Source organism: Hesperophylax consimilis, chromosome 18 (genome assembly GCF_061612785.1).
Source record: "Hesperophylax consimilis isolate HC1 chromosome 18, BYU_Hcon_1.0, whole genome shotgun sequence".
NCBI lineage: Eukaryota > Metazoa > Arthropoda > Insecta > Trichoptera > Limnephilidae > Hesperophylax > Hesperophylax consimilis.
The window spans coordinates 239,771-255,579 of record NC_142853.1 but is presented as its reverse complement, the minus strand read 5'-3'; the positions used below and the strand labels follow the sequence as shown (position 1 = coordinate 255,579).

General features: G+C 36.7%; 1 protein-coding gene across 1 annotated transcript; it reads right to left on the bottom strand.

The window, feature by feature from the left end:
- Positions 1-6,214: 6,214 nt before the first annotated feature.
- On the bottom strand, positions 6,215-7,316 carry LOC149415203 (uncharacterized). Its single transcript, XM_089642311.1, has one exon. It carries the CDS (start codon positions 6,975-6,977, stop codon positions 6,387-6,389), a length of 591 nt encoding a protein of 196 aa, XP_089498437.1. The 5' UTR covers positions 6,978-7,316; the 3' UTR covers positions 6,215-6,386.
- Positions 7,317-15,809: the final 8,493 nt, after the last annotated feature.

Genomic DNA, 15,809 nt, shown 5'->3' with positions numbered 1-15,809 from the left:
TAATAGTTTAAAAAACTACGGGTTGATTTTTTGTTCGATTTGTATGAATATAACGTGTCTTGTATATTTATAATGCTATAGGTATGGTTTGTAGTAGCCCACATTCATACATAGGAATCCTTTAAGGCGATGCCATACGTAATAATGCAAAATCTTGTGTTTTTGGTTTGAAAATTTGGTCGCCTAGAAATGTTTCAGATGCTTTTGAGAGTATAATACATCTTGGCCTTTGAAATAATCGAGTACTTTTTAGATAAGTCTTTTTATAAGCCCAGAAAAAAATAATGTATAATGCCTATGAAAACTGCTTTAAAGTTCAAAATCTCCTACTTACGAACTTATTTTCGGTTATGATTTCATTGTATAATGTGGCAAATTAAGTTATTTATAAAATGTTCGAAAAAAAAAAAATTTATGCCTGAACATCCACAAAATAAAATAAAAGGCACTTTTTGGCCATGTTTTTTTCTTGCATAAATCAAAACAGGCGGATGGTTTTAAGCAGGAATTTAAACCTTATCGCCATCTACGTAAGGGTTGTTATTGATAGCGGCTCAATTTAAAATATTACACGACGTAGTGCATCGCCTTAATTGCGCATTAAATTCACAGAGGAGTAATCGTTCTATAATGTAATTATGTTATTTATGTGATAGTACCTACCTACGATTATTTACAGACATTGATTGATCGGCCGACTTTTTTGCCTATTTTTTGTATCTTTCTCACTCCTAGATGAATCTATGCGATTCGAGATCATTTTTTAAATGTATCGGGAGACTATTTCTTTCTTACGGAAGCCTTTTTTTTATTTACACTCGTGTACAGGTGGCAGTAGCTGCACGCATCGCGGCGGCCCTGTGAATATAGGATACGGCTACTGGCTACACTGCTCAGTGTGCTCAGTGCTCCCTGGGAACAATACTTCTCGTTATCTCGCATCGGGAGCTGCGTGTAAACGGTGTGCTCAGATTAGATATCGCCCTATAAATATGTAACGGAGAAACTTCCACATCATTCTACTATCTCCCATTGAAATCAAAACTCTGGATTTGAATCGGTAAGCCCGGCTGTATCTTACATATTATACCTAACACGAGAAATATATCCATTCCGCGAGCTTGCTTCTCGTATGTTTGTTGTATGCCAAACAAATACTCAACATAAATAAACATTAAATTATTAATCATTGAAGAAGAAAAAGAAACTAATAAATCATAACGAAACATGAAACAGAAAAATACCAAAAATAAAAAAGTAACGGTCGGACCTGGAATCGAACCCAAGACCGGGACAACGCATCTATCCACTAAAAGTCAACAGGTGTCACATATATATATATATACAGGGTGTATCGGCACGTACCCGACAAACTTTAACCACCTATTCCTTAGCACATTTGGAGTAAAAAATGTTATGGGCACTTTGCTGTTCGGTAACATTTTTTTCAATTAAAAACAAAAAAATAAATAAATAAATCCAGACTCAGTCACTGTCATTGGCATTGTTTCTCGTGTTCAACAGCTGTTACTAGCAAGTGTGTCCTCGCTCTTTCATACACACTAAATAATAATAGTTAAAAATGAGACGAATGGTGGCATGTCATTTCGTTGTGATTGTAAAAGCGCGCCAAAATAGGTACGTACGTACATTATTCAACGAAACTTTAATAAAATATTGTGACAAAGGATAAAACATTGGTGACATGTGGTGAAAATATGAATGGTAAATTTTTTATTAAAAAAAATGTTACCGGACAGCAAAGTGCCCATGACATTTTTTACTCCAAGTGGGTTAAGGAATAGCTGATTAAAGTTTGTCAGGTACGTGCCGATACACCCTGTATATATAAATCGCATATATTTTTATCCGAGACACTATCTAGGTCATAGATAAATTCGTAAAACAGAGATCATGGGTTCGATTCCCATTTGCGACTGTTACCTTCTTTATTTTCTGTGTATTGTTCTGTTTCATGTTTCGTTTAAATTTTTTAGTATTATTTTGCATTGATGGGTACCCCTTTAAAATTTATTGAAATCCGTAGTAGAAGTAATGTGTATGTACTCAGAAACATACACGTTTATTGACAACTGTATAAGAAGGTAGGAAACGTTTATAAAAAGGATTTAATTAATAGCTCTTAAGATAAGTAGGTGCAAACTTTCTTGCGCACCAAAAGGTCAACACTTTTAACTGTATAAAGTTATTATGTAGGCAAATATAATGTTAACATTTTTAACATACATGTGTTTGTGATTTATGTCAATTTGTATCTACTTGTCAGAGTCTTGTGAAATCTACTATTAATTAGTATTGTTCTTTAATTTCTCTTATTTTTTTCTGTGTTTTGCGGCTTTAGCTAAACGAACTTTATTTTATTATTTATTTACCCCGAAATCATTTATTTAATCTTTCACCTTATCTCCAGGTAACATTATAAACATATCAAATGTGGAAATTGATGGCCTCCATAGCGTATTCGCAGTAACCTACAGGTATTTGACTTGGTGTCGGGAGGTTGTTATGCACGGAGATAAATGAGAATTACTGATTTAATAAAATTCGGTTATGAACGGTACTGCAGGTCGTTACTTGTTAAACTTTTGTTTATTCCTAATATATCGGAACACGTGTTCATGCACCTGTATTTGACCTGATATTATATTATATTATAACGGAATTCGTAAATATAATAATTCAATAATTTAATAAATATTCCGACATCGCGATAATACAGGAACAGGAAACCTATCAATTCATTCGTTAAAGGCCTGCAGTCCCGTTTTTAACCGGATTACGAATAATTTGAAGAGATTCTTGATAAATTAGCATTATTTTATATCGGTATGTTTTCTCCGTGTACAGTTCGACTTTTGCGCATTGCGTTAAAATAGATTCCTACTCATTAAAAGTTGGAATTTTAGGTTTAGAGAGTCCTTAGTTTAGGTAGTCTTAAGTCGTTAGGAATATTTATAAATAACTAAGTATTAAATTAATATGCTTCTTGAGAGACACCGAACCATATTCGCCACACTTCCGATAGTTTGCATTCAAGTGAACAAATAAAACCTAGAATCTGAAAGAAATTATAACTTCTTGGATGATGGTTTTCACTGAAGATTTGTTTCTCAGCCTCCTTGTCTCCTGACAGAACCTAATAATTAACTACTGTGTCACATAAGGCCATTACTAGACTTGTCAAATATGCAATCACAGCGGGTTACATGACGCGAGTAATCAAATTCAACGTCAAGGAATATTTCGCTTCTCCCCAATTTCAGGGTCGATTCTGAATATTCATCGCTTAATGATTGAGATGATTTTGAGGTATGGAACAACCGGACTACATCGGGCTGCCGATTCTCATTTGGTTGATTATTCATTATTGACATCATCCATATTATCTCTGTTAGCAAATACGTAAAACATATATCAGTGATTGATGCACAACCCGCGGCCCAATAAATATATTTTTATTACGGCCCGATTAATACAAGTTTTCGATTTTAAAACTAGCAAATAACGTACATGTAATTTTAATATGCATCACTGATAAAAATGATCCTGTTCAAAAAGTGACAGCATGCCAACTTCCTCATAAAATATTAGTGATTCAAAATATATCGAGACCACGTGTTATTTTCCTAACAAATATACAAGTATGTCAATATCAATATCAGTATTTGTATGAACGCGTGTTCCGCCGTCCTCGTTAAACATTTGCTTTTGACTGATACCTACTTTGTTAGGAACTTTTTCAATTCGTATATATGAATAATATGACCAGATTTTTAATAAATTAACAGTATTTTATATAAGCTTTCCACTTCACGGTCTGCCTCTATTGTCCTTGACTCTGGACAGGCCAAGATGCTAAACAAAACGTCTGTAACCAAGTGGGTCTACCTTTTAAACTATAGAAATCCCAATTATTCAGTCAACTATAAATAATAAATTATGTATTTGCGCAGAAATGCGTAAAATAGTAAAATGACATGTCAAGTATTTAAGCTAATATAAGGTAATGTAAGGTGTGTAATTTTGGGTACTACCTACTTCCCCACTTGGCTGCGGGATAGTTAATGAGGATAAATAAATAATTGACTCTTATTAATATCGTATTAAGGGAGTTTGGTTTCCAGGACTGGAGTTTGATTTATTTGGATACCTACAGCGGGTTACCGAATTATGTTTAATGGAAAGTTTTGCATTATACATTGTTGGGTTGGTTTACACTATTTAATAAATAATACATTTAAAACTGTTTAACAGATATTGGTACACAAAGCATGCACTATTATTTTATAATGAGGGTAAACAACCTGTGGCGTTTTCCTGCGTCCCAGGTCAATTGTTGTGTACCTTTCCTTATTGCCTGCGTGTCTACTCTATATTGCTTACCATTGACCAGACTTGGACTGACAGGACCTGGCGTAACCTGCGACCTGCGACCTGCGACCTGCGACCTCTCGGCGCAGAACACCTCCGCTCCGGGTTGAATCACTTCCTTACGTTCGAATTCCCACATTTAACTTTAATTACGTATTCACTTTACTGAGGCAAGCAATACTTCATTACCTACTAATAAAAGTGTATGTCCTTCAGTGGGAAGAAATCATTTCTTTAAATAATACACGTTGACTATAAAGCCCCTTGTATACGTTGGCATAAAAAGATAGAACAATAGAAAGATAGAACGCACAATAAATGTAGCAATTGTGGTATACTGTACTAGTTTAGTTAGGTTCCTTCTACCAAGTTTAAATTCTTATTTACTTAGGTATATGTATTGACTATTGATTTTATCATATTCCTTTGGATGCGCAAATAAATTGTAACAGTTATTGTTTCTCTGAAAAGTGCTTAAGATAATTACCATGACATATTTTAAGATATTTAATAAAATAGCCACATAATTTTCTAAAAATTTTCTGAATATTTTATTTCAGTCACAGTATTTGTGTGCTGGTTCTGTGCTTTACCTTGCGTTCATTATTTTCCGAGTGATTTCATGAAATTGAATTTGAACAATTCATCAAATTTCAAAGTTGAAATTAAAGTTCTGTGAAAGTTCCGTTATTATTTCATGATGAACCGATTGTTTCACCATGCTTGCATAAAACAGAACTTCAATAGGACTTTCACCGAACTTGAATATCATCTTTGAATTAAGATGAATTGTTGAAATTTTGTGAATTCCAAAATTTTTATTTTCATGACATGATCAAATGAATGTAGGTAGTTGGCAATAAGCATATATAAACTAGTCCCAGCGAGAGATCATACCTCATCTTCATGGGTCTTGTTTGAAAACTTGAGTAGTTTCATTAAATTTTCGTAATAGGTATTTCTGCATAGTTAATAATAAAATAACTTTCTGTATAAATTTCATATAATTTATTTAAATAATATAATTATATGCACATTTTCTTGATTTTTCAGTGTTTTGATTTTGTATTTTACATAAATTTATTTAAGTGGGCCAACACTCCTATTCCAACTGAGCGGGTAAAATTACAAAAGTGTTCGTAACACATAGATGGATATGAAGAAACCAACTTTACTCTCTTTGAGGGCTAAAAGGGGGTTCACTTTTTGTTTTATAATTGATTATTTTAAACATATGGAATAACCTATCTTATTTTGTTCTATAGAACAAAGCATACTTGTTGTTGTTGTATTTCACATTAGAACAGATATTACGACGTTGTTTACGATACTGATACCGATATCCGATACGGATCTATTTTATTTCTTCATTTTGTTCTTGTTTATTCTATTTTCAGGAGGAAGTGAACATCAAAAATCTGATACGAATCTCTTCAAAAACAAATTGAATATGAACAAAAGAAAATATACTTTCTTGTAAAAAATGTTGGAATAAATAAATAAATATCGATTTAACTTAATCCGAGCATTTAAAATAATTAATTAAAATAATAAATACAAAGTCCAGGCATCGGTAATAAATTTATGAGTACATCCTTATTATTTGTACAATATTATAAAGGTAATAACATGACTAAAATCGTATAAATTACTTGGAGTATTTTTATATTATATTCATTCGTGGACAAAACAAAGTCGAATGTAAATCTCGTAATTTCTTAAATAATGGCACACTCTACTGAGAATTCACAAAACACTAATATTTTTACATAATTTACAAAATAAATGACAAAAAGATTAACTGAGTTAATCTCGGTGTAGATTTTTAAAATAATTCTTCAGTAATGTGAAACGACATAAATAAAATATACCTGTATTCATTATGAATATAATACCTACTCTTTAAGATAATATTAGATCTACACTGTTAGTGAGAAGGCACGCTCATAACTCGCAATCATAACAGTCATAGGCTTCTTGTATTGGTGGAGCCGCTAGCTGAACTCCGTGAAGAAGGGGTCGAAGGGAGAAAGCGATCTGTCGGGGAAGGCGGGGGAGAGGCACCCGTGGGGGAAGGCGGGCGACAGCGCTTCGTGGGGGAAGGCCGGGGACAGGGGCGCCTCCGGAGACAGGCTGATGTCCGGAGACAGGCTGATGTCGGGCGACAGGCTGATGTCCGCGTGCTGGTAGTAGAGAGGCTGCTCGGGCTCCTCCTCCAGTACGGCGGCCAGGGCGGCGATGTACCTCGCCGCCAGTCGCAGGGTGGAGATCTTGGTCATCCTCTCGTTGGCCGCCCCGGGGCCCGACTCGGCGCCCCCCACGCAGCGTCGCAACGCCTCGAAGGCTCCGTTAATCTCCCGCATCCTCGTCCTCTCGCGCGCATTGGCCGTGCGACGCCGGTACTTGCTGAGGGGCGCCGCGCCCTCGGCCTTCTTCCGCCCAGTCGCCCCCTTGCGTCCCGAGCGGGGGCGCAGGCCGTAGCCCCCGCCACCTGGGCCCCCTTTGCTCCGCTCCCCGAGGTTGTTGTTGGCGTCGGGGAACAGCCTCCCCTTACCGGAATTCTGGAGCACGACGTTAGACTTCATCGCTACGTTTTATACTTTCAAAATCCAACTTTACTTTGTCCCACATTCACTACTTTGTTATTTTTTTAAAATTAATTGCGTATTTTAAAACTTTCATCTTCACATTTTTTACTGTCCTTATTAGAAAAACTTTCGCTTTGATGATATTAATGATAAATCATCACATCAAAATTCATTATTCACTTCACCATAATATTTAGAATAATTAAATAGTGCACATTATTCTAACAATACAAGAAGATAGTTTGAAGAGGAAAACTACGCTTCGAAATAATATAAATAGCGTGTCTCGCGAGCCAACAATACGGAGTACGGGGAACAGAGCTCCTCTGTCGCAGTCCTCTGACTGCAGACTGACTGTGACTGCTCACCGAGTGATCTGCACCTCGGCTGGAGTGGCGAGAGGTGAGACGAGGCTGTGGGAGTGGGTGGCGTGGGGGGGGGGGGCACGGTGACCACGCGGGGGTGGATCCACCCTACAGGTTTTTACCTTCGGGTTTGCTCTTCGACGGCTGATCCAAAAACAAGTAGGCGGCATTTATTTATAATAATTATAGAGATATTTCAGATATTCATAATGTGAGATGTATAGTGACTTCGTGGGTACCTAATTTTCATTTATATTACGAGTATTTGAATGTTTAGTTTTAGGCCGGACCATTTCAAATATTAAATATAAACAAATTTATATTTCTCCAAAACTTGTTTTAATGTTTGTAACATCACCTTCGCACAAAATACCGTTAAATTCGTCGTTTGGCACACTAATCTTTGTCCTTGTAAGCGGGCAAAGGACGCACTATTTTTTCGTTTTTTATTCTAGTTCCAAAAGTATTATACTGATTTGTTTATGGGGTATTATGCCGTATTGCGCTACCTCCTTCTTTAGCCAACGTTTCGGACAGCATTGCAGTGTCCATCATCAGGGCAGATGTGTAATCTAGATTACGTCCGAAACGTTGGCTAAAGAAGGAGGTAGTGCAACACGGCATAATACCCCAAAAACAAATCACTGTGATATACATTTGGTGCAATAATTGCCATCACTCGAATAATCATGTAAACCAATTATTAGTATATTATATAATAAAAATGTTATCATTAAAATGGCCTAAATGTCTGCCCCGTAATATAATTATTTAAGGAAATTCTCTCCGATCTCCGATGCACCGATTTCATGCGGATTCCACATAAAGTTAAGTTAAGTGGAGTTGACAGAAAAAGAAAATGTTTAAAAAAAATTTACTGATAGATAATGTAAACTAAGTACCTATATAAAAATAATACATACTTACATTATAAAATAATATTCACAGATAAATATTAAAAATAACATAATGAAATAAGAAAATAACAAATATCTTCCACACAGCAGGAGAGGAGTAGAGGGTTCGCAATTAATAATTTTTTCCTAATACGCATCCAGTAAATTGACCTGAGGACAAATGAAAAATTTCAGCAATTGAAAAGATATTATTTTATTTTTTGCGCGTTTTTCTGCAAAATGACTGCTGTGCGTAGTTAGTTTTTGAGTGTGGGATGTGGAATAGTTGGTTTCCTCAGGTATCTCATTTGAACAGCATTCAGTCACTGCCAACTAACGACATACAAATAGTTGCCTATCATATTATTGCCTGAACTCGACTATTCGGAGAGAAGATGGAACTAGGGCAACTGGGCACATCACATCGAACAAACTCAACCGGGCACAATTGATTGATTTCTCCCGGAGAGTTGTTTATTTATGATTTCGCCGCTTGGCGTGAACGGACTGTTCCTTCACAAGTTTGTCATCTTTAAACGATGAAATTTTGTAAAAACCAAGAAAAAAACTAAGGATAGCCTTACTTTTCTTCTCTTAACGTTACTCGATAATGGGCTTTGAAGAAAGTCACTTCAGAGATGCTATAGGGGTCAAAATCGCATAGCTTTGGCTTGTCAGATGGAACATTGTTATTCCAAATGGTCGGTACGCAATAATTGTTTCATTTGATTCCGCTAGATTACCTCTCGTCATAATTTCATGAATAAATCAAATAGACATTAAAAAGCATTTTATTATTTGGTGCACGTCGCCTTGTTTTTAAAATACTATTTTATGAATAAGATATTTGTTTATTTCGTTTGTTGCACTTCCCAACCAGTTATATTCAAAGTTCAAATTATATTAACGTTTTATTAAGCGCCATCTATAGCTATTTTGAATAACACTTTGCAAAAGAATCGCGATGAATGGGCATGTCAATTTGAAATTCTCCCCCTGCACCCCACCCCAGGCTTCTGTCCCCGAAGTTAACGACAAAAGCCTCGTAGGAAACGAGACTATCGCGTTCAGGCCTTATATGTATTTATATCTCTCTAAACGTACTTCCAACCACAGGAATTGATAATGTTGCGTGCAAAACTCTTTGTAGGTGTTACCGAAACATATTTCCAACCACAGGTGTTATATACAGACTTGGTGGTACTGTGAGGATCTCAATAATAGAACGCGTGTGCGAATAGAATGTTTATTAACAATTTAGAACGGATTGTCTACTACTATCTTCTTAGCTGTCGGTTGGGAAAAGAGAGCGAGCAGATGCATCCATCATCTTTTATACCTCGATCTGTCATCTCGCTCTTACATATTCAAAAAGCAGGCGTACCACCTAAAACCTTTCTTACAACAGGTATTGCTAATGTTGCTTGCAAACCTCTTTGTAGGTGTTATCGAAACATACTTTTAACCACAGGTATTTCTAATGTTGCGTGCATACCTCTTTGTATATGTTATCGAAACATACTTCCAAACACAGGTATTTCTAATGTTGCGTGCAAACCTCTTTGTATATATTATCGAAACATGCTTCCAACCACAGGTATTGCTAATGTTGCATGCAAACCTATTTGTAGGTGTTACCGAAACATACTTCCAACTACAGGTATTTCTAATGTTGCGTGCAAACCTCTTTGTATATGTTATCGAACCATACTTCTAACCACAGGTATTTCTAATGTTGCGTGCAAATCTCTTTGTAGGTGTTACCGAAACATACTTCCAACTAGAGGTATTGCTAATGTTGCGTGCAAACCTCTTTGTGTATGTTATCGAAACATACTTCCAACTAGAGGTATTGCTAATGTTGCGTGCAAACCTCTTTGTATATGTTATCGAAACATACTTCTAACCACAGGTATTGCTAATGTTGCGTGCATACCTCTTTGTATATGTTAACGAAACATACTTCTAAACACAGGTATTTCTAATGTTGCGTGCAAACCTCTTTGTATATATTATCGAAACATGCTTCCAACCACAGGTATTGCTAATGTTGCATGCAAACCTATTTGTAGGTGTTACCGAAACATACTTCCAACTACAGGTATTTCTAATGTTGCGTGCAAACCTCTTTGTATATGTTATCGAACCATACTTCTAACCGCAGGTATTTCTAATGTTGCGTGCAAACCTCTTTGTAGGTGTTACCGAAACATACTTCCAACTAGAGGTATTGCTAATGTTGCGTGCAAACCTCTTTGTATATGTTATCGAAACATACTTCCAACTAGAGGTATTGCTAATGTTGCGTGCGAACCTCTTTGTATATGTTATCGAAACATACTTCTAACCACAGGTATTGCTAATGTTGCGTGCATACCTCTTTGTATATGTTATCGAAACATACTTCTAAACACAGGTATTTCTAATGTTGCGTGCAAACCTCTTTGTATATATTATCGAAACATGCTTCCAACCACAGGTATTGCTAATGTTGCGTGCAAACCTCCTTGTATATGTTATCGAAACATACTTCTAAACACAGGTATTTCTAATGTTGCGTGCAAACCTCTTTGTATATGTTATCGATACATACTTCTAACCACAGGTATTTCTAATGTTGCGTGCAAACCTCTTTGTATATGTTATCGAAACATACTTCTAAACACAGGTATTTCTAATGTTGCGTGCAAACCTCTTTGTATATGTTATGGAAACATACTTCTAAACACAGGTATTTCTAATGTTGCGTGCAAACCTCTTTGTATATGTTATCGAAACATACTTCTAACCACAGGTATTGCTAATGTTGCGTGCAAACCTCTTTGTAGGTGTTACCGAAACAGCATTCAATATATAAATAAAAAATTTCGTTTGTCTTAAATCTCCAAAGTTATTCACCAATTGCTTTAAAAATTTTGACACAACGTTGCATTCGAATACGCGTGTGTTTATATACAATATTATATATATTATGTCACCTATAACTGGTAAAACATGCTTTTTTTAAAAAAACGGTGACAGACTGAGCCACAGCAACGCGTGGCGGGGTAAAGCTAGTCTATATACATACAAATCTTAATGTTTGTTTGTTCAAAATCTTAAATCTCCGAAATTTCTTCACAGATTGCTTTGAAATTTGACACAACGTTGCATTAGAATACGCGTATGTTTTTATATAAAGATGTCACATGTGACAGGTTAAAACATGCGTTTTTTAAAACAGCGCCATCAAAGGCAAAACGCGCTATTGTTTCTACGAAACGTAAATCGTAAACGTAAACCTAAACGTAAAAGTATTAATTCATCGATTGATTATAACATAATAATAATAATAATAATAACATGGAATTTATATAGCGCAGTTTAGTGTCATTTCACTTCAAGTGCGCTTAACTACTCGTAAAACAAACTTTAAAAAAAATGGTAATTCAGTGTTAATAGTTCTTAAAATTATTCCTTCAGTGTGCCTTACCCAATACAGATCTAATATTATAACACTAAATACACTGTTTATACAAAGTGATGACAAAACTTAGAATAACAATAACAGTAGGACAGGACAAAACACGAATATTAAAACTAAAACATAACATAAAACAGGAGGCAGTTTGTGCTCAGAAATGAGAATTTTCTGAGCAGACACTTTTTTTTTTTTTTTTTTTTTTTTAATATTTACTCCACACAGGAGGCCCTGAAGAAAATAATTTCCCTCAGGGCCTATGTCATCTTTGGGGATGCTGTGTGGAGGGTCTTTTTGTGGAGAGGAAGGAGTGAACATGGGTCTTGAAGAGTCCCATGTTGTAGGAGGGAGGAAACACAGAGGCCGGCAGTTCGTTCCACAGCCGAGCTGTTGAACTTAAGAACGAATCATAGAAGGAAATAGAAAAAGGTACAATAAGGAGACAACCGAAACCAAACAATTACCGGAAGTTTTAGAATATGGCTTATTATAAAATATTGAAAAGAAGTTAAAATGTATAAATGGTAAGATTTTTAAATAATTTTGTTTTTAAAGCTCGTTTAAATTCAGCCAAGTTCTGGAGATTAGTAAGAGCTGAGGGAAGTCTATTCCAGATGAGAGGGCCTGTTACACTAAAAGAACGATCATAGTAAACAGCTCGATTTGACCTAGAAAGTTCGATTAGACGATTACTAATATCTAGATCTGCTGACCTTAGAGTAAGCTGTCTATTGCTTAAGTTTTGTCGGATACATAGTTCCGATATATATGCTGGCGCCATTTCTTGCAATGCTTTGAAGGTCATTAAGCAGATCTTAAACTCTATTCTTTCAGGGCATCGAAGCCAGTGAAGGCGATCCCTTAGAAGTGGGGTTATACGGCAATACTTAGATTCACCAAAAATCATTCTTGCCGCAGCATTAAAAACTGACTGGATTCTATTGATTTGTTTCTGAGGTAGGCCGGCATATGCACTATTGCAATAGTCCATACGTGAGACGACGAACGAATTTATGAGTGACTTTGCTCCATCAGAGGGAAGGCATCTCCTGATTGATTTTATCTGCCTTAAATGGAAAAAACCAGAACTCACAGCTTTTGAAATATGCGATTCAAGAGAAAGAATATTGTCCATAGTGAAACCTAGAAATTTTATTTCTGCAGAAGGGATTATATCCGTATCCTGAATACGGATTGGACTGAAGTCAAGGAGAGCTTGCCTTCCAGGGGAAGCTATCCACATAAATTCTGTCTTTGTGGGATTTAGTTTAAGTTTATTGACAGACATCCAACTTGAGATTGTGTTAATGAGGCTAACCACCTGGTTTTTAAGGACGTCTTTTTCGTCCGGAGAACAAAACTTGAAAATCAAACGATCATCTGCGTAGCCTTGTGATTCAAAGCCAGCTGAGTGAATTAGTCGTTCAAGACAATTCGTATAGAGAATGAAGAGAATGGGGCCTAGGACAGAACCCTGGGGAACTCCAAATTCTATGGGAGTTTCAGGTGATGTACATTTATTGAAAGTTACTGAGGCTACTCGTCCAGACAGGTACGATGTCATCCATTGGAGTGCATCACCTCGAACGCCAAATTCGGTTTCAAGCACATTTAGTAAAATACTATGATCTACTGTGTCAAATGCCGCACTCATGTCAAGAACAGATATCAAACCCAACTTACCTGCTTCCATCCCGATGATCAAGTCTGAAACAACCCGCAAAAGAACAGTTTCCGTTGAATGAAACCGTCGATAAGCGGATTGATTTTTGGCAAACAGACCAGCGGAGTTCAAGTACCCCACTAATTGTTTGGCAACGATTTTCTCCAGCAGTTTTGATAGGAATGGTAGGTTGGATATTGGCCTGTAATTATCTGTATTATCAGTATTAAGATTTTGTTTTTTTAGTATTGGAGTTATAATTGATTTTTTAAGTGATCCCGGTACAAGTGAATTTACAAGAGACTTCCGGATAATTTCGGTAATTACAGGTGCTATATCCGGGAGACATTTCTTTAAGAGCCAGGTCGGTATGGGGTCTTGAGCGCATTGCTTGTTTGGGCAAGACTTCACAGCACGTACGACATCTTCTTCAGTTACTGCTGCAAAAGTAGTGAAGTTACCAGTGAGCGGAGTTGTTGCTGCGACAGAAGGCATTCCTACCCCACCGAGAGCCCGAATTTTTTCGACTTTACTCCTAAAATATGTCGCAAGACTATCCGCTTCAAGAGAGGAATCAATCTTGATATTGCTCTCTCCACATAAAGTTTTTATATTTTGCCACAGTTTTCGAGGGTCCTTTTCTGCTTCAATTTGTTCACACCAAAAGTTAGATTTTTTCTGCGTTACTTCTTCCTTGTAAGCATTTTGTTTCGCAATCCAAAGTTGCCGATTGCTGAAAGTCGGGTTTCGTCTGTACAACCTCTCGAATTTTCGCATTTCCCTTTTCTTCTTGAGACATTCAGCATCGAACCATTTGCAGCCATTTCGAATGCGGCAGACCTTCTCTGTGAAAGGTGCATTTTTGTCAAGTAATGCCAGTAGCGTAGAATTATAAAGAATTACTAACTCTTCTACCTGGTATTTACAAAACTTTTCCTTATCACAGAGCGGTGAGATTTTCAGTTCATTGCAAAATGCCTCGAAGTCGAATTCTCTCCAATTTCTAGAGATAACGGATTTAAACTCCAATTTTGGAGGATCGAAGGCAAACACGGATGTGACGAGACGATGATCCGATAGTCCAATGTCAGTCACGTGAGTTTTATTCGGGGGAGACCCAACTCGGGAAATGATTACATCAAGTGTACCTCCTGCATCATGAGTAGCTGAGTTTACCCACTGCTCGCAGCCGAAGTCACACAGGATTTTTGTGAATTTTTTGGACATGAGTTCAGTTTTCTTTTCTAGGTGAATATTTACATCTCCTAAAATGATAACATCACAGTTGTAGTTGGAGGTGCATTCTAGGAGAGACCTGAATTCATTAAAAAAATTTGCAGTCGGTGCGCACGACCCGGGACGGTAGATGGAGATTATGACGAGGGATGCACCATTGGCAGAAGCCTTGCAACTGACGAACTCGAAAGTAGTATAAACCTGACGTATCCCTATACTGTCTAAACGAATACCACTTTGCGCTACAATTGCAACTCCCCCATGATTTGTAAAATTAATGTTCGTTGTATCATCTTTAATGGGCCTTGCAGCTTCATAAACCGAGAACCCGCTTGATCGAAGGTTTTTGATTGAAAGTGAGTCTGCATTTTCGTGCCAAGTCTCCGATAGCGCCAAAATGTGAATACCTTTGTCACGTATCAGATCCACAATATCATCGTGTTTGTTTCCAATGGATCGCGCATTCCAGGCGGCAACGGTTAAAAACTTAGGCGGACGAGCATTCCTGGTTTGTGCTAAACGCAAGATTTTAAGTAGCTTAACTTTCCTCCCGGCTCTACACCCTCGTTTTCTTCCCTTACGTCGGGGAAATAGTACACTATTGTTATTATCATTATTACTATGGTTTTTGTCATTATCACTGCCATTATCACTATTAATATTGTTTTTAACTGGCAAGGGTCGTAAAGCACACAATTCGTCCAAAGTATATCTTATCATGATTTATGACCCTTACGACCCATTTCGAAAGTTCACACAAAAAATACAACGTACCCTGATATCGGTCATCGCACCGTCCCAGCAGAAAACCACATGCCACAAATGCATCTGTGAACTCGCACTGCACCATTCAACAAACTATGTCTGCTAAAAAGTTTTTGAATAAAACTTTTACATTCAATATTTGAAAATGTCATATCTATCAGAATTTACACTATACAATTATTTTAACATAAAAAACACATAATTTGGCATATTTCACTTATAAGGACACACTTTAAGAACACTAGTATAAGAACTACCCTTTCAGGAGAATTTAAATCTGGGAGCTTAAATAGATGCGTGTCTGCAGCTTCTAAGCGCGAACACTCATCATCATCACGCATCATCAACATCAACACGCTCATCAAATCTTTAGTACCGCTACCTAGGTACACCTTAGAATATTAATTTACCTATATTATATGGATGTCAACTGTGACAGGTAAA